The sequence below is a fragment of the Micropterus dolomieu genome, linkage group LG10, assembly GCF_021292245.1.
Source record: "Micropterus dolomieu isolate WLL.071019.BEF.003 ecotype Adirondacks linkage group LG10, ASM2129224v1, whole genome shotgun sequence".
Lineage (NCBI taxonomy): Eukaryota > Metazoa > Chordata > Actinopteri > Centrarchiformes > Centrarchidae > Micropterus > Micropterus dolomieu.
In genome coordinates this window covers 17,208,405-17,232,611 of record NC_060159.1, presented here as the reverse complement: position 1 = coordinate 17,232,611, position 24,207 = coordinate 17,208,405, and the positions used below count along the sequence as shown (strand labels likewise).

General features: G+C 41.8%; 1 protein-coding gene across 3 annotated transcripts in view; it reads left to right on the top strand.

Annotated features, from left to right (window-relative positions):
* Positions 1-10,976: 10,976 nt before the first annotated feature.
* Positions 10,977-24,207, top strand: part of LOC123977867 (pleckstrin homology domain-containing family G member 1) — a 44,233-nt gene continuing 31,002 nt past the window's right edge. Inside the window, exon 1 of one of the 3 annotated variants that reach the window (XM_046060881.1) lies at positions 10,977-11,198. Coding sequence is in view for 1 of the 3 variants with exons in the window: in XM_046060879.1 (XP_045916835.1) it covers positions 17,539-17,548 (10 nt within the window). In the remaining 2 variants the exon portion in view is untranslated. Of the gene's footprint in view, positions 11,199-17,252; positions 17,549-19,114; positions 19,212-24,207 lie in introns of those variants that run through there. The other 2 variants (XM_046060879.1, XM_046060882.1) reach the window with 2 other exon arrangements.

Here is a 24,207-nt window from a genome sequence, read left to right as displayed (position 1 = left end):
GGCCCCCCCCCCCCCCCAACTCTCCCACTCAGCAGCTGTTCCTCTCACTTTCCGCCCTCCCTCCACCCCACCCTGCACCCCTGCATGCTTACCCACCTCCCCCACCAGCCCCACTGTGATGGCTTTGTTTTATTGTTGTGCAGCGTTTGGCGGGGGGTCCTGCCAGGGGTCCGGCTCCCTCTGAACGCCAGGGTATGGCAGTGTGGAAGCCCAGTAAGCAGAGCTTTGTGATGTTTGTAAGATATTAGCTGTAGCTCTTTCCATTCCCAACAAATTTAATACCTGCTTCAGATATGAAACTAAATTGAAAACATATTTCTGTGCTGACTTTGCAGATATGAAACATTTAAACAATTATGTGCTTTTATTAACATTATAGTCCGACTGATTTGTTTTACTCAAATGTGAAGCATTTTTCACACCTCTTTATTACCCAGACCAGTTTGTTCCTGTGTGGACAAAAATCTCACAATCTTAAACTGCCACCGTTGCAGCTGACTCACTAAAGTGATGTGTTTTACAACTTTTTTTTAAACAGTCAATGGCTCCAACCCATATTTTTATGGCTTGCTCGGCTTAGAAAAACATGCATCACATGTCAGCTCTGTCGTGTTGCTTCCAAATGAACGAAATTCCCCAGTCAAGGACAGGAAGCAAACAACATTTATTTGCGGTGTTGACAAACGACTGTTTCCTGTGCAGAGGAGAAAATATGTAGAGGGAGTGAAGAAACAGCCAAAACGTACCCTCATGAAAACACCAAGGATGTGTGTCTATCCTCTAACCACCAATCAGCATGCATATGGTCGTAACAGAGATACAGTATTTGTGTTTATTGAGGATATGTTATGAACACTGTAGTATACATTATTCTCTCTTTAAATGCTCCATTGCTCATTTTATGTTGTTGATGAAACGGTTTCAGTTCATGTAGTAGTCAGTTGTGGGTTATTTCCTACATAAAATGTCCTTTTGCTGATATTATATTTGTTTATTCTGCAGATTACTGGATTTGAAAGGTTTTTGTGTCGTTTTCTGACACTGTTGCACTTTTTTACCTTTTAGACTAAGTTTTATTATATCATAAAAACATCTGAAAAGCTTGCAAGTAAATTCAAATTTGCTCATAGTTAAAGTAAAACTTGTAGAAGGTGTAAAGCACCTTAAAGGCTTTTACAATATTTTATCGTGTACCTGGATGTGATTTATGGATATCTGTGGTGGGATGGTTTGGTTTGTGGTTTGAAAATGAAACCACAGTGGTTTCCTATACCCCTAGTCTGTCCCACCACTGTACATCTGTGGCTTGCTGGTAGAGAGTTGGAAAGATAATGATCTGAGCTGTTTACCCCTCAGGGGCCATTTTGGGCAGCTCCTGTCCTCATAGGAAATAACTTAGAGTAAATGGCTAAAAGGGACTGCAATGTTTTGGGTATTACGGGAATTGAAGTCATGTCTGTGTGTGTGTGTTTTTTATTAGGAACTGAGTTGATCCTACAAGATTTACGCAGCTAACAGATGTGTTCTGCTGTACTTGACTCTTTAGCTGCTGTTGTGAGCCAACAGCCTCTGGGCCATGGAGGCTATGAGTTGTCCGGTGGATTTTTAAAGCTCCTAAGTGACTTCCTGTTGTATTAAAGCTGACATGAAACAGACGGGACATAATGAGCTGTCATCTGCAGCACTTAGCCAAATGTCCAACTGTGCCAATAGAACTAACATGTGCCAGTTTGTGTGCAGGTTTGTGAGCAGGCACGTGTGAATTAATGCATGTTTGGATATGCGTGTGCGTGCGTGCGTGCGCGCGCAATGAATGGGAGTGCAAGAATGTCAGCCTGTGTAACAGGTGGTATCAGCTTTTGGAGTCACTCAGACCTCAAAACAAAAGCTGTGGATATTTCTGAATGCTGGCTTATGTCTGGCTGCTCCCAAAGTCTTTATGTTGCAGGGCCACACCGCACGTGTGTGTGTGTGTGTGGATGTGTATGTGCATGCAGACTTGGTGTATGTGTGTGGGGGGGGCAGCTATGTGGACTGGCCATTGTGGCCATGGCAGATGTGGTCTGAACAATGAGCTTGATAAATAAAAGGAAGTGGTGTATAAATAGCCTCTTACGTCTGCATGAGTGGAGTTCTTCTGTGTGTGTGTGTGTGTGTGTGTGTGTGTGTGTGTGTGTGTGTGTGTGTGTGTGTGAGATCCTGTTTGATGTGAATGAATTGTACTTACACAGTATTGAGCACTCCACAGGTGCAACTATCAAACAGTTGTAAATTCCCAGTAAAGCAATATTTTTGTATGGTTTAATTTTTGTAACTGGTGTCTCTTTTTTTCAAAGATTTTTTTCCAGTTCAGAATCAGTGCTTCAAACTTCAGTCCTTCATAATTGCCATGGCACGTCTTTATTAGCAGTAAAGCTCACTTAGGAACTTCTCTCTAAATCACATGCTGGTGATAAGAGCACTGGGGAACAATGCTAAAAATAAAGAAGCCTCTTCCACCCAGCCCTCTCCTTGGCTCCCGTGTATCCAGCCCACATATAGACCAGAGCCATACATTTTCTCCAGTGCACACATCATACTAATGTACGTAATCTCACACCTCACATGCGTTGGTACAACCTTTTATTTTTCTTGCTTAGTCACTTTTGTTTGCAGTATTTTTGTGAAGGTCCTCTGTGTACTTTGCAATGGACTTGGTGCATTCCTGGCTGACTGACCACAGTATGTACATGAATCCATTATCCATTAGTGCTGAAATTATTAATTGTCAGAACATCAATTAACAGCAATTGTTGGTAATTGATTAATAGTTTTAAAGAAATCTATCAAGCACGCAACTCTCAAAGAGTGTCTGTTGCTTTCACCTGTTTAGTATAAAGTTAAGAATCTTTAGGTTATGTACTGTTGGTCAGACAATTTGATGAACTTTAACTTTGGCTCTGGGAAATGGTGAAGATTGTTTTTTACTTTCTATTTTCTGATATTTTATAGAATTGTATTAATTTATTGACAATCAATAGATTCATCAAAAATAAAAATACTCTCAGTTGAAACCCTAATATCAAGTTCATTGATAATCTTTGTAGTTTTTAAGTACATTGCAGTGTATTAATGCTATGTGTGTTTGTGTTTTTTAAATACAAATATTGCAGATATTTGTTTTTCTCCTTTTGACCTGATGTGATGGTTTTTATCTATTTTACTTTCTTTCTCATTCTAGATCCTGAGTTCTGTTACAGCTGTATGGGGACGTGTGTGGGTGTGTATGTGTGTGTGTGGGTGTGGGTGTGTCCTAGGCTCGGGTGGCTGGAGGTTGTCATTGAAGTCACTGCTGGCCTATATTAGCAGCACACTTCAGCTGAAACATAATACATGCGGCAAACACTGCAGTGAACCTAAAGGCAGATAACAGCAGAAAGAGAGGTTGAAAGAAAGGTAGCGTTACAGCAGAGACAAAGTGGAGTAATAAAAAAGATATCAGTATCTCAGACTTCATTTATAATTGAGTTACCTGTGTGATCTTTTTTTTGATGCAGCACAAACATGTCAGTTTCAGCTGTGTCAGTGCATAGAGAACAGTTGTTTACATCTGCTTCACCTGCTGATTTTGACCCCATGATAACATCTTCATCATCCCACATACTGTAATACTACTATTTAGCTCTTGAACGCAGTTAAATAAACGAGCAGTGCTGGTTTTATTTATTTAATTTGTCCATTTTATTAGGTGAATTACATTCCAACTGTAACAACATTGAATCCTTGGTTATGTACACATTTTACAATACCATGGGTAATACTACAATAATCTGTAATCTACTGCACTGTCCAGGCCTGATAACAATGAAATGAAACCCTTAATTTGTTTTTGCAAATATTACTTGTAATTACAAAAAGTTATTACAAGTCTGCAAGTCTTATAGACAAGTTCACAAATTCTGACAGTGAAAGAACCAAAAAATTCTGCACACTGTCAAAAACTTTTCTCACTTTGTTCACAGTGTTTCTAAATGTTGAAATGCCATAAATAAAGTGATTGCAAGGTGTTTGGAATTTTTAGTTTGTGCAAATATTATGTGGAAAACATGGACGTGTTTGGTTGTGCGGTCAATCTGTATCAAATGTTCTGTGTGCACTCTCATTCATTTGAATGCAGAAATAATGCATTTCTCCGAGAGTCTTGACTAAATCACACTGCTGTATACCTCGACGTGTTCAGCTTTTTGGTTTGGAGACTGTAGAAAGTGCTGCGTCAGGGTGTGTGTGGTTGTTGAAGTGTTTATGGGGTCCATCTTCCTCTTGGTCACATCTGGGTCGAGTTAAGACCGGTCACCAACATCTGTATTGACTGTAAAGACAAACCTAAGAACCTTTTCTTGTTCCAGAGCCTTTGAACAACTTTTTTTTTAATGGACTGGAGACATATTTCTACTGTTGGTATCTAGTCATTATTACGACATGTGACAGTAACTTAAGGCCATTAGCTGGGCTACAGTTTGGACTACTGTTTATACAGTTGCTTGCAGTTGAGAGGCTGCAGCAGGATGCTGTGTCCATCAGACAATTTGGCCACTGATCTTGTTGCTAAGCAACTTTTTAAAACCTGTTATGCTAATACCTGAAATGAAGATCGCTCTGCAGTTTAATCTCTCCTTGTATAAGCCAGACTCACAATTCATCTGTAAAACATTTACTTTAAAGAGGTGGTATTATGCTCATTTTCAGGTTCAAAATCTTATTTAGGGGTTGTACCAGAACAGGTTTACATGGTTTAATTTTCAAAAAACACCATACTTTTCTCATACTGCACATTGCTGCAGCTCCTCTTTTCACCCTGTGTGTTGTACGCTACGCTCTTGAGCTACAGAGTGATGCATCTTGCGCAGTTCCCAGGTAAGGACTACTAGCCAATCAGAAGCAGAGAAGGGCGGGTCGTAAGACACAAGGTAGTGTGATCCAAATCAAAGCCGCTTCAGACTGCGACCGTAACCTAGCAGATGGTATACCTATAAGTCCACAACCACACAACATCATTGTTCCACATCTTACCATAAACCACTACAAAAATCACCATATTTGAACTAAATTTTACATAAAAATTGGCCAAACAATTTGAACGTTTGCTCAGTAGCTTTCACATCAGGTGTAACATTAGCATTATAGCTATAACTTTAGCTGTGTTAGCCAACGTTTAAAACAACACCGCACTTGAACAGTCTGTGAAGTTACATTGCCGTGTTTATTTTAAATATAATTCACAACCAATAAAGCATACTTACAGGTTGTGATTGTGAATTTCCAGGACCAAACAGAGTCAGAGTTGCATGTCTTTTAGGACTAAACGTTGAACTGTTGCTGGTGTTCTGACGATCTACGCTGCCTTGCCGAAAAATGCTACCATAGCGCAAATCGATAGACTCGACTCTACTCGGCCCTGCTCCGTTTTCCATTACAGATAGTTCCCAGAGATAGTACATAGCTGTCGTCATAGCAATGCCACACACAACTGCCGTGACGTAATGTTCAATGCAACACACACCAGCGATCCACACAGCTTTCTCTTTTTTAAATTAAAACATTTCAACATTACTCAGAATGTAAAGACAGATAAGTGGTATAAAAACTCTGTGTTTTCCTCTGCCGTTGTTGCTGCAGCGGTCTGTGTGACGGCGGGAGCAGAGGGCTCTGTGAGTGGGCGGCTGGCCTTGGGAGCTCCTCCCGCGGGTTGGCACAAGTGTTGAATATTTCACATCACTTCTCGTAAAACTGTCAATATTCGAAATCTGCACAGCTGATTTCTCACCTCAAAACTTCTCAGAAGTGGATTTAGTGATAAAATACCATACGAAAACTGTAAAATATAAAACTTTCTGTTGCTGGCCTCTGTCTGGCGCAAGCAATGATGATGCAGTGAATAGTGAATATTCTCTCTGACTAATCAGCAGTCTGTCGTGTTTTCAGGTTACATTTTAGTATCCCTCAGCTCGCTTGGAACCTCGATGGAGGTGAGGTGATACGAAAAAATAGTACCTGGAAGCAGGTACAGGTACAACATTTCTACAATGGAAAACCAAACAAAGGCGAGTCGAGCCAAGTCCAGCAGGTACTGTGCAGTGGAAAAGGGGCTTAACTAAAATAAAAGGGCCTCCGCTCAAACTGCCTGACCCCCGCTAGCTGATTGGCAAGCTTTATTATGCGTTTTCATTGTGACGTCACAGTGAAGGAAGGGAAATGGCTGGACTACAAACGAGCTGTTTTCAAGCAGTTCAGGGCAGAGCTTTCTGTGGGAGATGGGAACTCCCTTTGGGCTGGACTTTGGGCTTTTTCACTTTGCAAACCTATTACATGCACAAAAAAGAGAAATAACTCAATAAAGGAGAGGGGAAAAGCCAAAAAGCATTATATCACCTCTTTAACTGAAACTATGTACAGAGACTAATGCCAGTATTCCAGGGCTTAAACGTATGTTATCAATTGTCTGTCAACACACATTTCCTTTGTAATCTAGATTTATTAATAAAATACATTCATCGCAAAAACTTCAAAGTGTGCCAGTAAAAAGCAGGACAAAGCTTGCTTTGCTTTATACTGGATAAGGCAGTCTATTTCATGCAACACCTGCATTGTAACTGCATGGAAACCTTCAGAAGGAATAGGTTACTTTTGAAGTTTGTAATCTCCTTCCATCTTCAGTTTCAAGAATGGTTAGTTTTCCAGATTTGTGATGTTTCATGTCTGCATTTTTAGTTTGTGCACGTTTTTTTGTGCACATGTTAATGCCACTGAAGAAAGAAATCTAAGGCTGTTGTGTAAAGCTTTTATTTGTTTTTGAAGTTTTCTAAGTGAAGTTTCTTCTGTCAGAGGGACTTATATGATCAGAGTGGATATTTCTGCCTGTTTTGAATGGCTCAATGAAGACCGGTGAAGCCACGGTTTAGGGCTTACTCCTAATTTTGGGCTTACTGGTTACAAAACCCACTATTTACTTTATTATGGTGGGGCGAGAGGGTTAGAAAGAGAGAGAAAGAGACGTGATGTGAGTGAAGCTTGAGAAAAGAGTGAAAAATGAAAGGAAAGGATTGGAAGAGGGCAAAATAGGGGAAGCATTACAAGGAGACAGACGTCTGATGCTCGGAGGGGGGGTTACTGTTTGGGAGAAGAGCGATTTTCTTTTGGTACTGTAAATAATAGCCCCTGCTTGAGTTGGACAGCTTTCACGGCTCCTTTTGTGTGCAGTGACATCTTAGGTTCCCTAAAGAGAGGAGAGGGCTGGAGAGGGCTCGGCTTCCAGGGTTTTCACTGGCATGGGAAAGGCTTATTAGCCCAATATGAATATGAGGGAAAATAAAGCCTCCACAGGTCAAAGGGAACCTGCCAACACGCACTCCTGGCTCTTTATCCCACTCAAACCCACATAAGCAGACATGCAGGCATACGCACACACACACACGCACCGAGCGTGGCGCCTACACACACATCAGAAATTCACCCCTGCTTTATCTTCGTCTGAGCAATAATGTGTTCTGGCTCCTACTTCTGTTGAGAGCAGGCCAGCGGTTGAGTTGTGGCCTCTTCCCCCATTTCTAACTATAATGTAAAGCTTTTAATCTTAATGCCAAACACATGCACTCACTAAGATGCCCCATTCATATTTATAGTAGTGGAGGTAGTATCCGTTACACTTTTAAAAACCACATCAAGAAATATTATTTTAATCTGTGTGTGTGTGTGTGTGTGTGTGTGTGTGTGTGTGTTTCAGAGCTGTCAACATGAAGTAGTGATGACTCATTCAAGAAGTCCCTTTCATGATGATCATGTCATGGCTTTTCTACACTGAGGACACTCCTTTGTCAATATACTGAATGTGGTCTGTGTTTTTAGATTGCAGTTTTGTAGAAAAGCTTAATATTTCTTTCTACATCTGCTAGATGTTTGGCACAAAAATTGGAAGCATGTGGCCTCTGGCATTGGACAGAAATGCATGTTACAGTAGTGTGATTTTTTTAAATATTTTTTTCAGAAACAAGAAACTTTAGGGTTTACAATTCAGTAATTACGTTACAGTTACTAATCCCGCGCTTTACTACTTTGACATTTTAGGGTTTGCTCTTTGTTTGATGGAGGGTTTATTTTCTGTGTGCTTCGACGACCGACTGCTGTTTGAGGCGTCAGCTTGGGCCTTTGATAATTATTCAGTTATTTCTTAGTACATGACAAATATATGTCAAAAACATGTAAATCTAAATGCACCCCTTTTCTCTTCCTGTTAAACATTAAACAATTTTTTATAATTTATCTTGAACCCGGTGGCGGTTATATAAATGTATTCAATCAGATGTGATTTTAAAACCAACATTTGATCGTTAGCTTGTCTGTTGTAGTAACTAGTAGAGCCATATCGTGGGTTGGACATACTGTGTGTGTTTGGATGTCAGTTGGCAAAAACTTTGTCTCTATTTCCAAGTGTGGTTGAGGTCTAATTTATTTATGCCTCCCTCTTCCTCCTCATCTAACGGGTGAGGTAGATGAGGATGGAGGAAAAGAGTCCTCTACAGCTAAGTATCTCACCACGGTGCTGAAACACCTTCTATTCACAAAGCCACGTTGAACCCTAATGACGTCAGCTAAACAAAGATCACTTCAAGAGAATAAACGAGCAAGAAATAAGCTCTGCTCATTAACATTTCCTGTGCTGTCCATTTGATCCTACCAGGAAATCCCTGGGTGGAGGAGATAAAAGCGTAATGTTTGGTGACGCTGGAATGACAAAGGCATCACGTGCCCATGATTCACCTGCCTGATGATGTCACATCCTGTTAGATTACTCCATCTGAAAAGCAAGCAAGCGACTGAAGACTGGAAGTAAATGGTAGTGGGGAGAGGGTTTCTTCCTGTTGTTAGTTGGTGAGGTCCCAAGCTGCTATTCAGTTCAAATTTCCAGTTTTATTCTTTTTTTGTTGGCAAAAGCATCTGTCTGTCAACACTTGGCATGGCCCCATGGTATCCCCCAGTCAGAACAGACAGAAATATATTGACCTTTACGGAAAGGCAACTCAGGGATATGACTGGTTTCCTCTTAATTATCACACAGTTGAAAGTTTATGACAACAGGCCAGGGTGGACATCACCTGCTTTCTGTAAGCATTTTGTCAGGCTGCAATTAACAAAAACATTAGCGATCCGTCTTTAGGTTGTTTTCTCAGTTATTTGATTAAATGTTTGGTTAGATTGATTGTCTTACATTTGATGGACCTAGAAGTGTTTTTGCTTTAAAAATGCCAGAAATTATTAATCAGTTATCAAAATCCTGGCAGATTATTATTCTTTTTAATGTCAAAGCAGGTCTCTCTCAGAAAAATGGAACCGAAACTGACCTAATTTGCCTCAAATAGCGTTCATATTACCGCTAATGCTGTATCACAGTCTCCAGAGCTCTGCTAAATCTTTCTGTATGCTGTTCATCTATTGTTCATAGCCTGTAAATTATTTAGTCACAGAATGAACAAGATATTAAAGAATACTTCAGCCATCAAGTGATTTTAGACATCTCAATCAAAGGAAACTGTTGAAAAGTCAGTCAGTCTACCTTTCTATGTTTGACAAGCTACTTGACACTTCTAATAAACTCCACCCATCTTGTCCTCGAAGCAGAATAAAAGCAATGATAAAAACGACCAGTTGGCAGCTCTCTATCATCTTGTTTTCCTCAGAAGTGGTGCTATTGTCTGTCACCGTCTTTGTGTGTGTTTAAAGTGCAAGGTGTGGTGTTCCATTACAAAGGCTCAGCACGATGTTTGTGGATTTATCCAGGTTAGGATAACAGCAGTAAGTCGCTGACCCATATAGGCTCTGTTTGTATGGTCACTGGTCACTGCTACAGTAGGTCACTGCGGGTCTCCCAAATTTTCCAAGTTGATGGAAGTATGCTAAAAGTCACTGCATGCATGTGAAGAAGACTGTGGTCTTTGTTTTTAAGAGTTAAATGTATCTTAGTTAGTTTCTTATCAAAGGTCAATGTTTGCGATTGCACAGAACCACGTGCAGTTTTGTTTTCCCTGGAAAAACTTAAGAGCGGTGAAAACACGGAAGTGAGAAAGTGTGTGTGCTGACAGGCCCAGGAGCTGCTTTATCAATCCCAGGAAGCCTTGCTACCAGGAGGCAGGAACAACAGCCACTGGCTCAGAGAAGGGGACTTTCCTCCATCCTGCTCTGTTAGGATGCAGAACAATGACCAAATTACACACACACACACAATGACCACTGGCTTGGATATTTTCTTTGCGTGCTACATATTTGCTCACAGCAGGTTGCACTCTGAGCTCTGTGATCAAGCTTCCCTTGCTGGTTTTGGTAGTACAACCCTTTACCTTATTCAGCTGTCTTATATCCAAGATATCTCTGATATTGAAAGTGACACTGGGGAGTCAAGACCAAGAAAGTGGCATTTAAAAAAAAGGGGGCCTCTAAACTGCTGCTGGATGTAATGTGACCCACTTATCGTGTTTTTTTGGGGTTAGGCGAGATGGCTCGTCCTTGCGCTGCCCTCTTTTTATCTTTCCTCTTCTGCATCAGCTTGTCTCTTTCTGTCTCACCCACCTACACCCCTCTCCCGTTAATCACTATCATCTCACATGAATTCTTGATCACTGTCTCTCCCCTTTTCTTTGGTCTCTCGTCACAGTTTCGGTGACCGCTCCTCTCTTGCTTTTTTCCAGTGTACTTTCTGTCACTTGTGCCGCCTGCAGTGCTGGCTGCTCTCTCTCTCTCTCTCTCTCTCTCTCTCTCTCTCTCTCTCTCTCTCTCTCTCTCTCTCTCTGGAGAGAGAGAGAGAGAGAGAGAGAGAGAGCGCAGCAGTAATTGGTCAGGAAGTGGGCTGCTTGGATGTGCGAGCTCTTCTCTCCCTGTCTCTCCCCCTCCCTTCCCAATGGGCAGTCAGTTCAGTTGTGTTTTGCTTCCATCTGTTCTTCTCTGTCTCTCTCCCTCTTTCCTCTCAATGTCTCCCTTTCTCTCTGAACTGACCTCATAGAGGGGTTGGACCACGGACCAGGCCTCCTTGACACAAGCCCTAAGTCAGCGTTTCCAAGACTGTACATGTAGCGTGAAACCTTTCAAATGCCTGGACATGGATCTAACCTGTGACAGGATACTGGGATACCAGCAGCTGAGGAAAGGCTAATCGTGGGAATGGTCTCTCTGAGGTGAGTGGCAGGTTGTCATTGTCTTTGTGTCGCTGCGAACTGCCAGGACACCTAGCGTTGGCTTCAGCTTTGGATGTGCGAAACTGGTTTAATTTACTGTAAATGGCACCGCTTTCACAACACGCACAGACGTTACAGTACAGTCTTTTCCTCCTTAAAAGCCCCACTCTCTATTTAATCATAATTGCAGAGGTCGATTCCACCAAACCCAGTCTGACCTCCAATTACTCAATCCAAGGTTTCAATTTAGCGTGGCTCTAATGGCACCTTTGCCCACTTCTCTGATTAGAGAACCATGTTTGGGTTTAAGCCTGGGATTCAATGGTGGACATGACAATAATAATGCTTTTACCTATGTTTATCTGAAAGGATGATCTACATGGCATTTGTAGGTGTGTTTGTTATGTCTTGCTTTTGAAGATCTATCTGTCCAGTTCTAAGCGACACCGATTTAACAAGGTTTTCAGTGCAGTTTAACATACTTTTTTGGTTAGATGAGATGTTACAGATGTGGCCTATCTTCACAGGGAAAGTTTGATAAAGAGCATTGGATACAACAGAAATCAAATTTGTCAGCTTTCACCTGAGACGTGTTTATTTTAAATTTCAATCCAATATCCTCACACTCTTACCTAAGTGTTTGGTGTGTGTGCACATACACGTGAGTTCTCCTTTGTGGTGTGTCCTCATTCTGGGAGCTCTAACTGGAGCACCCAGCTTCTGAGGGACAAAATGGGATGGACTCATTTGTTGTCATGTGTGACTTTAATCATTAAGATTTATGGCCTCATGGCTGCTGTCACTTGTTATCTTACTTCTAATTTAATTTTTTTTAACTGTGGTCATGGTTTCTTGTATGCTAGTTGTATGTTTGGTGATTATATACATGGTTATATATATTTGGTCTAAGGTCTCTCTTGTACGCATAACATTGGTATTCGGATCATCTTCCAGTATTTTTTTTACAGTAAAATTGGTTCAAATAATATTAGCACTGTTGATGATAATCTGATGATATAGTCTTCATAAACTCTGGTTTAAACCTTCTTTGATATATTTTAACTTGTTATCCAAAATATAACCATTCAGTTTTGGTGTGCATATACTGTATATTTTAAATATATTCCTAAATCACTTTTAATTCTATTCTTTTGGCATGACGCATAAGTGCGCATATTGAACACATACTAGGTATTTAACAAATACATTATTTGTAAATATAGTAGGAGTGCTGTGTGTTTGTGTGTGTGTGTGTGTGTGTGTATATTTTAGTGTGTGTCACATGTTTCCCTAATGGGAGAAAAGTCCCTCCGTCTCCACTCTGCTGGTCTCCTTTCCTGGAGCGGGACCCTCGTCCTGCATTTTAATCAGAGGCCAAACACAGCTTCCTCCATATATCCGCCACAGATGCTCACATACTCACTCTATACACAATCAGTCTGCACACACACACACACACACACACACACACACACACACACACACACACACACACACACACACACACACACACACACACACACACACAAATACATAACCATAACAAATGAAGCACAGTACTCCTCCTCCTGACGATTGGCTTTGTGTCGTTCTGCATCTGTTAATGTGAACACCAACTCAGTGCATAGTTTAATACTGACATTATCGCCTATCGTAAATACTTTTCCTGCATTCTATGGCCGTGGTGCCACCCCGCTCTATCATTAGCTGCGGGTGTTGACCTTGTTGTTGTTGACCTAGCAGCTGTAGAGTTATTTCTGTATCACTGTTGTTTAGTCTGCTGTAATGGCGAAGACGCTCCTAGTTTTCCTGGACGCTGCCTCCGGCTCCTCCGGCCAATTTTGAGGGATTCCTGCTCTTATATAAGTTGAAACTGGTGCTTCAGTCAGATTTCTGGCCGGCAAAAGTCAGAAATTCCTGGACTTGTCCTGGCACTGCGAGGAGACTGCTGCGGCCTGAGGGAATAGTGTTTGTGAATCTGGAAACCTCATAAATCTGGGAAAGGGAAAATCAATGCAGGATATTACAGAGTTAATCAGGACTATAGATTTTGTGCAGATGAAATTAGCCTTAAATTAGCACAGGGACTGTTAAAAGCTTCTACTTGCTGGTTGTGATTGGACAGAAATCTGCTCATGGACTCTGATGAGACTGGCAAAGGGGCTGTGACAAGTGTGCTGCACTGCATCACCTATGGATTTTGTGAAAAAACCTAAGAGGTTGTGTTGGATACAGAATATAATATGATACTGTCAGACAGTTAGGGATGATTTTTCCAACTTTAAAGTTACTTAAGGGTGCAAAGTGTACAAAACGGCGTGTTAAGGGTTTAATAAAGAAGGTGGCAAGAACAAAAGCTTCAAGAGTTGTGACACAAAGAAAGAAAGAACGAGAGTGTGTCTGCAGATGATCCATCTCACCGATGACAAAGACAGACAGGATCACAGAGGGAGGGGGAAACTGTATATGAATGACCCCTCCACCCACAAACTCCTGTCATTAGTCACAGTCTCTCAGAACCTATTTCCCTCTGTATTCTCTCCGTTAACTCCGCCATGTGCTGTATACGTTACCACAGAACTGTCTTCATTGTGGACAGCTGAGAAAATGAAGAAGCTCTCAGGCTGTCTGAGCAAGAGATTGGACCAGATTTCACCCACCCACACACACACCTGCAAACACACACACGCTGCCCACTGCAATAACAACCATCAAATAAGTTCTCCTTCCTCTCAGGATATGCTTAAGTGGCTGGGGACAGTATTCTTTTCTGATTACACACACAATAAAACATTTGAATCGGTGTTAACAATGCTGTTGGAAAGCAAATGATTGTGTGTGCGGGTGTGTGTTTCACGTTCTTATATCTCAGTGTGTGTTTGTGTGCACCAGTAAAAGTTGAATAGAGTGTGTATGAACCCTGTGCCCTGCTTCAGTGTTTGCACTGCCTGAGAGTTATGAGGAATGGAGTGGTTTATTGACAATAAGCATTTCTCTCTCCCCCCCCCCCACTGTCTTTCCACATGCCACTCTGCCTTGGAGATGAATGCCTCGCTGTCGTCATAGTGACCACCGCGGCACTATGGGCCCTGATAATCTTGGCATCACCACAAACCATCAATTCTGACTCTGGGTGCATGAAGGTTTGAGAGGAAGTGTTTGTCTCTCTTGTAGGGAGCACTGCCTTCTTATAGCTTGTTGTTAGCCTTGAAAAGGAGGGAGGTCTTTCAGGATATCTTGTGAAGGGGAAATGACATTGGAGCAGTGCCGAGTGAGGGCGGAGGTGTTAAGAAGGAATAAGGTGTTTGGCTGCACTACATGGGGGAAAAAATCACATTATTGACTTGACTGCAAGGATTGCACAAACTATTAAAAACATCTGGGAACTTGCAAGTGACAGGGACAGAGTTGTCTAAATTGATGCAGCAGAGGCTGAGATATGTTGAATTTTAGTCTCTAATATGGATCAAGCTCCAAAAATATTGGATCCTACATTTCCCATGATGAAACTCAGTAGCGTCTTTTCTGACACCCTCCAGGCCTGGTTAATGCCCGTCTTTCAAACTCCTCCTCCTGCTATTTCCTCATGTTTCCAGTCTTTATGCTAAGCTAGGCTAAGCATATTTAGTGTATGAACATGAGAGTGGTATCAATCTTCTCATGTAACATGGAAATTGTGATGGGCATGTTTTAAAATTATAATCAACAGATTAATCAATATAGTGAAGAATCGTCATTGGAGCACTAACCACAGGCTACTGTAATCTTTCTTTCTTCAAGGAAAAGACATTTCAGACAGTCTGCTAAAGGAAGTTTTCTTTCCCTGGATCAAATCCACAGCCAAAACATCGAGCTAATCTTTGATTTTATCAATAACCTCAGCCTTACCGTCTCCCCTGTCATCCCCTTTTTAAAGCGCTGTGTCTGCATGTATTGCAGTTCATATAGTGATCACCGATATGCAGTGAAAGAAGAACCATATTGTTTCTTTGGTCGATATCCTGCCAGGAGTGTTGTGGAGGCTGTTGGAGTATATAGGGGGTATCAGATAAGCTGGTCTGCAGGCTTCTGTCATCAACAGGTCGTGCTTGGCTGAACCGAGGAGTTTAGACGCTCCCTCTGTGTGTTTGCCAAACTAGAGGTGCTCATTATCAATGGCCTGTGTGTGAGGTGTGAGGGTAGCAGGGTGAGGGGCAGGTGGACAGTATTTAGATTCGTGTGGAGTGGAGGTTTAGGGGTGTCGTGGGTCAGCGGACCCTCAGACCATTAGAGAAAGGGGTCGTGCTTCTTGAGGACTGGTCTGTGTGTGTGTGTAAGGATAGTCCAGGGGGTCTGTCTTATTGTATTGGTGTGCAGATGGGGGTGGTGTAAGCAGGACCCCATGCTGCTGGGACCAGTCCCTGTCTTTAAAGAGGGACAACAAATAGTGGACACATTTGCTTTAGTGTGTGAGACTGAGGGCCTATTGTCTTGCGTGTGTCTCCCTTATGGGACACATGTCCTGAACTATAACTCCTTTCTGAAATTATACACGTTATAGAGCAATAGTTGACAAACTAGGGGCTGCGACGGTTCCCAGCCTGGGCCTGTGACACCCATGAGGGGTCCTATGAAAAGAATTGTGAGAATTTTTTTCTGCTAGACACCTCTACCTCTAATCTTTGCCTTTTTTCTTGTAAATTATTAAAACAAGGAAAACCATAAGGCTTTGGACACTGATTCTTTTTGAGTACCAACCAACAATCTTTTTATACTCTATAGAAGCAAGCATCTTACCTTTTAGTCTTTGCTCAAATGTCTTGTTGAGAACGATAATCTTTTAGTTAGGAAATTCAGTTCTTGTTTGGCTTCTTGTGTTGAGGGATTTAATATTGCCCTTCCATAAAGTTGGGGGACTTAAAAGAGACATATTACAATTAAGGAATTGTCACAATCAAAGCAGAACTGGCTGAGCTATCATGATTTTAACTTCCTGTATGAGTCAAGCTCCAAAAAGCATCCTACCATTACCACAATGCAACTAAGCTGTGTCTTTAATTAAACCCTCCCCAGCTCCTAAATGCCTCACACCTCCTGGGTAATGCAGTTATTTTTTCAAACTTTGGAAAAGCTCCCCCAGAGCCACACAAAGCATTATACAAAACTGAACAAGTAAACCGAACATAATTTTTAAAATGGAGCGTGCCCAGATGCACTGAGAAATAAGGGATGTAGATAAACAGTTTGTTAAGTAAGGGATTGTAAAAATGTTGGTATAATGTACTGAAACACAACGGTATCGAAACATTTGAAACAATAACTGGCTTTACACGTAAATTATCAGATCACAAGCCATAAAGGTTGTCTTAGAGTGTAGTTCATCTGTGTCCATTTTCACTTATGTTTATGCACATCTTGAATCCCACTTCTGACATTTTGTGCATTCATTCTGTCCAGCCTTTCTGTGATCTGGGACACAATGAGTGGTGCAGTGTCTCGCAGTTGACGAGGAGCTTTTGTTTGAGCTGGCTCTCAGCCTATTGATCAGTCGTACCCCCCCCCCCGTAAAGTGCGTGTATGTGTGTGATCTCTGGAGCTGGGCGATAACAGCAGCAGTTCAGCTGCCCGCTGAGCATGCAGCAGACGAACACACACAAAAGTTTACTTTCAGAATGAGCGAAGAGGAGGAAGAAATTAAAGACGGGGGGAAAAGATAAAAGAAGGGAAAGAAAGAGAGGAAAAAGGAGAGGAGGCACTTAATGTGGAACTCCCAGCTCCTTGTAATTTGCTGCGGGAGAGAGGGAGGAGGAGTCAGGGGGAGGGGAATACCCAGCAGAGAGGGAGCAGTAGAGAGCAGAGGCCATTCAATCTGACACACACATACACACACTCACATTCAAACACACATGAACACTTTCAGACACACATGCACACAGTGGATGTGTTGCCACAGGAGAGAGGGAGAGAGGGAAGCATTTAGAAACAGGAGCAGACGGTGGAGATCCTCCGCAGACTTAAGTGAGAGAAATAAAAAGACAGAACACATCAGCCAGAGCAGTGTGTGTTTGTGTGAGAGTGTGTTCAGGAGAAAACACAGCCTCGAAGTGTGTGCTCCTGTGTGTATTTTGGAGGAGCGGAGTGCATGTTTGCTCCCAAGAGGAAAGATTCATAATGACTTGGAGAATTTGGGAAATCTAAGGGATTTTTTCTCCAGGCTTTGGCAGGAATACTTTTTGGAATACTCTGGATATGTGACCTGCTCAGGAAATCTTGTTTCTTCCCTTAAAACCTGCACCTCACTTTTTTTTTAAAAACTCAGCCTCATTCACTCTAATTTCTGTTGAAGGGGAGCCAAGCCACAATGCCTACCGGTAAGCAATAGCCTTTCATTTTTTTTTCAAATAAATTCAATGATGTTTCCCAGAATGTTCAAATTATAGACACTCACGCAAGTCTTTTTTCCCCAGAGAAGTGAAGTGTCTCTGTGTGATGTGGTGGGACTAGATTTTGCTGTCAAAGGTGTTGCATGTCTACAAACCTCATCAAACAGGCTTAAATCATATACCTGTAGAATACTATCCTGTTTTTAGAAGTCTGTTTGGTGAAATGTTTGTTTATTATGTTATTCATATTATAATGATCAGAATAAGATGACAAAAAATAGTCTTTTCAAGTGGCATCTGGTCAAACTTCAGACAGCAACTTATAAATACAAAAGTCATTGATGGTTTGTCTGTTTGTCTTAGTGTCTCTTTTGTGTGGTGTGTGTGATATTTTATCCTCAGCTAACAGCTCTGTGTGAAGTGTCTTCGCAGCGTCTGTCTCTTTGCAGTACAGTTGTATGTACAGCGTCCTCTGGTTGTTTTCACACCACGGGCGTTGAATGAAGCATGTTTGCTTTCTCGCAGACGTTGCAGGTTAAGTTCCTAATGATGCTCAGATGAGGGTGTACACAGCTTTGTGCTGTCCTTTCACGATTCTGTTGGTTATAAATTTTACTTTGTTGGTAGTTAGAGATGTAATTTAACTGCAAGCTCTACAGAAAACTTTAAATAAAGTGTGTTTTTATGTTTGTGTTTATCTGCTCTGGGACTGGAAATGGAAAATCACTTGAAGCTAAATTCGACACAAAGCATCTCCTTTCTTGCACATGGTCCCTGACAAATACATAAAAAAATAACAAATAAAATAGACTTCTAAATCTATTCTGCTTTTGTTTTCTATCTCATATCTCTTAAGGGGAGCGCATGTTTCAGTTTCTTCTTGTTGGGTGGACTGAGTGTCGAGATGCCATTCTGCAGCCTGTGACCCAAATTAGAGCCTTGAGGGCAGCAGTTGGGGGTGGCTACAAATGGGGATAGAGGAGAGCAGAACAGAGAAGAGGAGGGGGGAATAATTACTGTTTAGAGCAAACTCTTTGGTTTAGAGGTGCCGGAGACAATAGACCCCCTCCGTCCTCCACCCCCACCTTGCTAGCCCATTCCTCTGGGAGGACATCTGCCCCCCATCCTGAGCACTCATGTGCAAGGAACTGCAGCCCTGTGGAGGGGAAAGCAGGGTAGAGGGGAGGGGGGGGGGGGGTCCCCATCAGAGTAATCTTTCTAATAAAGAAAACAAATCAATAGTTTTCCAATCTCATGCTATAGTGTCCACCCAAGTGTGTGTGCAGCTCTAGGAGCTGTGGAACAACTTCACAGAGAGTGACTGATGCAGTGAGTCCGGTGGGCGAGCTTATTCTCTGGCCAGAAATCCAGAGAATGAGGCTAGTGTGTCACACTCAGAGGGAAGGCAGGGGTGTGTGCAGCAAGGGTCGCATGGGTGTCCCAAGGGTGGGTGTGAGAGTGTGTGTGTGTCTGAAAATAGGGAGGTGTAAGTTTGTGAGTGGACATTTTTTTCCCACAGAGGCTAAACACCGGTGCTGTCAGCTAAAACTACGCTGCACATTCCTCCCTGATGTCGGCGAAGGTGTCAATGACAAACAGAGAACCTCTTCTGGAGTTTAACTCACATCTCACACACCCTGAAGATGCGGAGGTGTGTGTATATAAAATGTGTGCGCGTGATTGATTGTTGTAATAGTTTTAATATATCGCGAGAAAGAGCCATTTGTTGCTAATTAGCCTCCCAGCTTTGTGTGTTTACTTTACCATTGTTTTGTGGGGCAATGAAAGCCACAGGTGTTTATTAAGTCGCACATCAAGTTTAAACTTCTGTCTTTACCAGTCATGACTTGTGCTGAGAGGTTTGCAGTACTGTCTTGGGATTGTTGGAGCTTGTGCAGCTTGTTCTATCTTTCTTCTACCACATTTTACTTTTTCCATCCATCCTCTGAAATGTCTGCATTATAATGTATGTCCCCGACTCAGCTCTTTGTTGGTCCAGTGATAAGTCGCTCTGTGAAAACCCCGCCTCCTGTCTCAAATCCCATCTTTTACCTCTCTCCATCTCTCCCACCTCTGCCCTCTCTCTTCTCCTGCGTCTGCTCCTCCGCAGTCGTTTGGCTGCGGTGTGAAATCCTGAGTGACACTTTAAGGTCCTTAGCGTCAGTTGAGATCAAGCCTGTGTCTCTATCAGCAACAGAGACTGACCTTAAGTGGACACGCAGAAAATGTGAGGCCATAACTAAACAGACAGCAAGGATTTAGATGCTTCATTGTGCTTCCATTTCTCTGCTCAAACTCTCAGAAGTTGCTTTAAAAGATGACAGTTTAGGTGCTGAGAGAATTTGGTAGATTGGTTTCAGATAGAGAGAACTTTTAAGGGTCAAAGTACAACAAAATGCTGTCAAAATGAGACGGAGCGAGTGAGAAATGGAAAAGACAAAAAACAAGGGAGTGGGTGGTGTTTGACCTTTGGCCGTTCATGTCTTCTTCCTACGTTCATTCCTTTGGGTCGTCTCCTCCTCATTTCTCAGTCTCTCACACTTGTCCTCTTCCCACCAAGTGCAGACAAAAGTGGCTGGGCTCTAACTCCAACTGAAATGCTTCCAACTTGTACTTGCATAAAAACAATTTATTGTTAAACCAGAGGGTGTTTTGAATCCAGGGACATTTTTAAATGCACTTGGGTGCCATAGGACTGCGAAGTCAGCAACAAAGCTGCATGGCGTTGAACTCGGTTGCCATCTGGTAGGCCCGTGGCAGCATAAACAAGAACACACACAGACAAACAAGGCTGATTAAAGGACCCGTGTGAGCTGTATGAAGTATGTGGTCAAGTCATGTCTGGGTTAACTCACTCCTCTTTGGGAGAAAGACCTTTTTTTGGATCTTTTCCAGGTCAATATTACAGCTGTTTTATTCTGTCTGTTCTAAGTAGTTGTGCTTGTGATGCTGTCAGTTGTCTCGGACTTGCTGGTCAGTGGACAGCAGTTGAAGGTAGCTAAAACTGGGCACTGAATGTTGTGTTAAATGTCTTCTTCTTGCCTTCATGAGACCGTTTTAATACTTACTGTGCTTTTGAGACCACAAATTTTTCAAATAACATGCTACACTTGACCTGTTGTATCAACATGCCAAATATCAATCATAGAGTCAAATATCAATGTCAATTGGACATTGAAATGGCTTTGCTTTCTTTTTGTCTGAAATTTGCAAATCTTTCAGCGGGTCTTCATTTTAATTGAACTTTCAATTTAGGATTTATTGCCTGAATGTATCCTGAATGTACATTTAGAATGTTTTATTTTTCAGATAACAATTCAAGGCAATTGAAAAAGATTAAAACTCAGTAATATGTATAGGATCAAAAAGTAATGAGACACTATGCACGTTGTTATATCCTCTTAGATGGTCCGTTCAGATGAGACTCACTTACTTGAGACTCCCAAGTAATTTGAGTATGAATAGGGAGTGTTATGAGCACACATGCTCCAAATGCAAATATGAGCCCTGGTGGTCTGTAGCCATATACACAGGCTGGTCAGTGTGTATTTTTACATAGTAAAGTATATGCTTGGAGAGGGATGGTCTGAGCCCATAGGAATGTCCTGTGGAGCTCAAATGCGCACAGCGAAGTGGAGTTACTTTATGACTGGGCAAACATATACTGAGTTTGAATGTAGAATAGGAAGAGGGAAGAAAAGAATGTCAGGAAGGGAAAAAGAAAATAGCAGGAATCAAGACGGTGGCTGGAATGTTGTGAGAATTTGATGTAACTGATATTAATGAAAAAGGAGTGACTGAGCAATTGGATGAGAAGAAAACGAGATGGGAAGGAGAAAGAAGGATGGAAGAAAGGCGACAGGCTTTCACCTTACTGACATGCCCTATTGTTCCGGTCTCTCCTCACTGATGTCATGTTATGTAAATGATGGTGTTGATGTCTCTCGCTTTTTCTACCTTTAGCTCCTTCCCTGTCTATTCCCCTGTACTTGTTGATTGTGCAGTGGCTGCCTTGGGTTGTGGTTAGTTTTCTTCATGGCAGAGTGGATATGAAGAGGAAAGCTCCGATGGCATTGTCTCTCATGCGCCAGAGTAGTGTTATATAATACTGGATGGTGTAAAACAGCTTCGTTCATTTTGGATCCTCTGGTTATTTCTATTTCCTTTAATGCCAGCAGTATCAAGATCGTTAGTAACCGGTTAAACGGGCAAATTCACATGTCAAAGATCCGCAATGTTAAACTCATTGATGTAGGCAGTTCCTTTGAAATTAATTGATTTCGGTCAGAAATTTGTTGTAATAAATACTGGTGCCACTTACTCGTTGCATTGTTTTTGGAATCACATTTTGTTCTTGGTGATTTACTTAAGGCTTAAAGGAAGTGCCAAAGACTTAAAGACAATTTATATTTTCTACATCCAAGTTGACACAAGGGTCCACATGCATAAAACTGTAAAACTGCCAGTCCGCGTAGCCTAATCCACAGCGTACCTGTGACCTTTATTGCTCACTGTAATCATTTGTCCTCTCCTTCCCTCTCTTGCATGGCAAAGTCCTTACTCTGTGCAACAATGCCTTCCAAAGTTGAGCTAAATCTAATGTTGGCTAGCCAAACCAAGTCTTTTCAGTACGAAATCCCCACTTTGATGTTTTATTGCTGAGGAATACTCCCTGGTCGTTGTGTGTAGGCATTGTCAGTTCATTATAGTTGTTTTAAACCCAATGATTAGGGACACCACGTAACTTAAAATAAACACAGGACATTTTCTAGCAGCTGCACTGTATCCAACATCTGCATATGACATAATACTTTGAAATATTTTGAACTTGTTTATGGTTTAAATGTCCACATAAGATGTGCCCATTACAAAACACTCACAAAGCTGTTTGAGCTACTTGTGAGGATCTTGTGAGGTATCAGGGCCGTAAAGAGACGAGGATGCTCACAGCTGTTTGTTGACCACTCCAGAATAAAGAGCCCTTCAGGTGACCATAAAGTGTGTAGCTGAAGTGGACGTGTTAAGTGTAGCATGAGTCATTAAACCTGACTGGACAGGTTGTGAGGCACGCATGTTGGACATAAACTGAGGGAAGTTATGAGGTCTCAGTTGTAGCATTTGGTCATTTGCATCGTCATTAGCATTGTGTTTTTGTCTTTTATTACAAAGGAAATGAAAAAGAAAAGCTTACTAGGTAGACCTGGTGGTGGGGTTGTTTGGTAAAATATTGTGTTTAAGTCCATGAAAGTATTGGAGTATTTAAGTGTTGTGGGTTTTAATAATCTTATTTCTACCCAGATTCTTGTAATATCGATTTTTTTTTAAAAAAGATTTCACTAATCTTTTAATAATCAAAATTATTTATTTTTTACTTATGATAAACACTACACTAAACACCATGTAGCTCTCAGTGTTTTGCCAGTGGTTTTGTACCCTCGGTGTACATTGTCTGCTCAGTCTTCAGTAAGCTTCCTCCTTGTTCTCGCTGTTTGCCTTCCAGACAGGTCTGACGTTCAACATATTAAACTAGGCTGAATACTAAAATGCCCCAGCTCTTTGTCTTTTTCAAGTTAAATAAAAGCCAGAGATTGAAGTCGGGTTGTTCAGATTCCCTCACTCTCTAGTCTGGCAGGAAACACAGCCCTCACACATGATCCTAATCCTCACGTGCACGGACATACAACACACAAACACACATACACAGAGGAGAAACAGTCCCAACCTGCATGCTTGGGACCATAATTAGAGATCATTTACAAGGATCAGGTTGAACATAATCTGGACAGGACGTTACTAAAGCTTGGCCATCTTCATTCTCTGTCTGTGTGTGTGTTGGGAGGGGGGTGCTGTGTGTGTGTGTGTGTGTGTGTGTGTGTCTGTGTGTACAAGAGCCAGTTCACCCAGGAAACAGCCAGGGTGTGCCCCAAACATGAAGGTGGGAAGGAGGGGCTGGGCAAACACAAGATGGAGCAATCCCTCCCTGTGATGTTTGGGTTTCACTGCACAACGGAAACACATGGCTTCTTTGTATTTGTTCTCCTCGTTTGTTTGTGTGGGTCTGTCTGTCTGTGTGTGCAGGTTGCACGTTTACACACTTTGTCCACATATATCTAGCCCCAATAGCTGGTGTGAGGACCATTAAGTTATTAGCTCAGTTAGTGTTATCTTTGGAGTGATAAACTTAATGCATTTTGTGTGAAATATACACACACAGCATAGATTTACATACATCACCTAGTGTGATAAGAAAGTTTTTATACATCATATATCACAGATTTGTCAGAGGGTTAGTTACCTATTAATGGCATGGTATGCAATATAATATAAACCTTTGTGCATTGTGTACAGTCACTTGAAAGCAGTGTGTTGCTTATCGAAAAGCCAAGGCTGTTGATTTGTGTGTGTGTGGTGTTGTTGTTAAAAAGTGGGTCAGGCTCTGGAGTGCAAACATTTGGATGGACACAGGCACGATGAATCAGTTCCAAACTTGTCTGAGGAAAATACATTTTTATGCCACTTCAGTTTTTGGACGCTCCAATTCCTTCCTGCTTTTCTTGGCATAGCAGTGGAGCAAAATTAAAACTAGAGAAAGCTGTGATTTGGCGCACCAGGCTCTCCCTTCATTCTTGTTTTTGAGAGGTAGATTT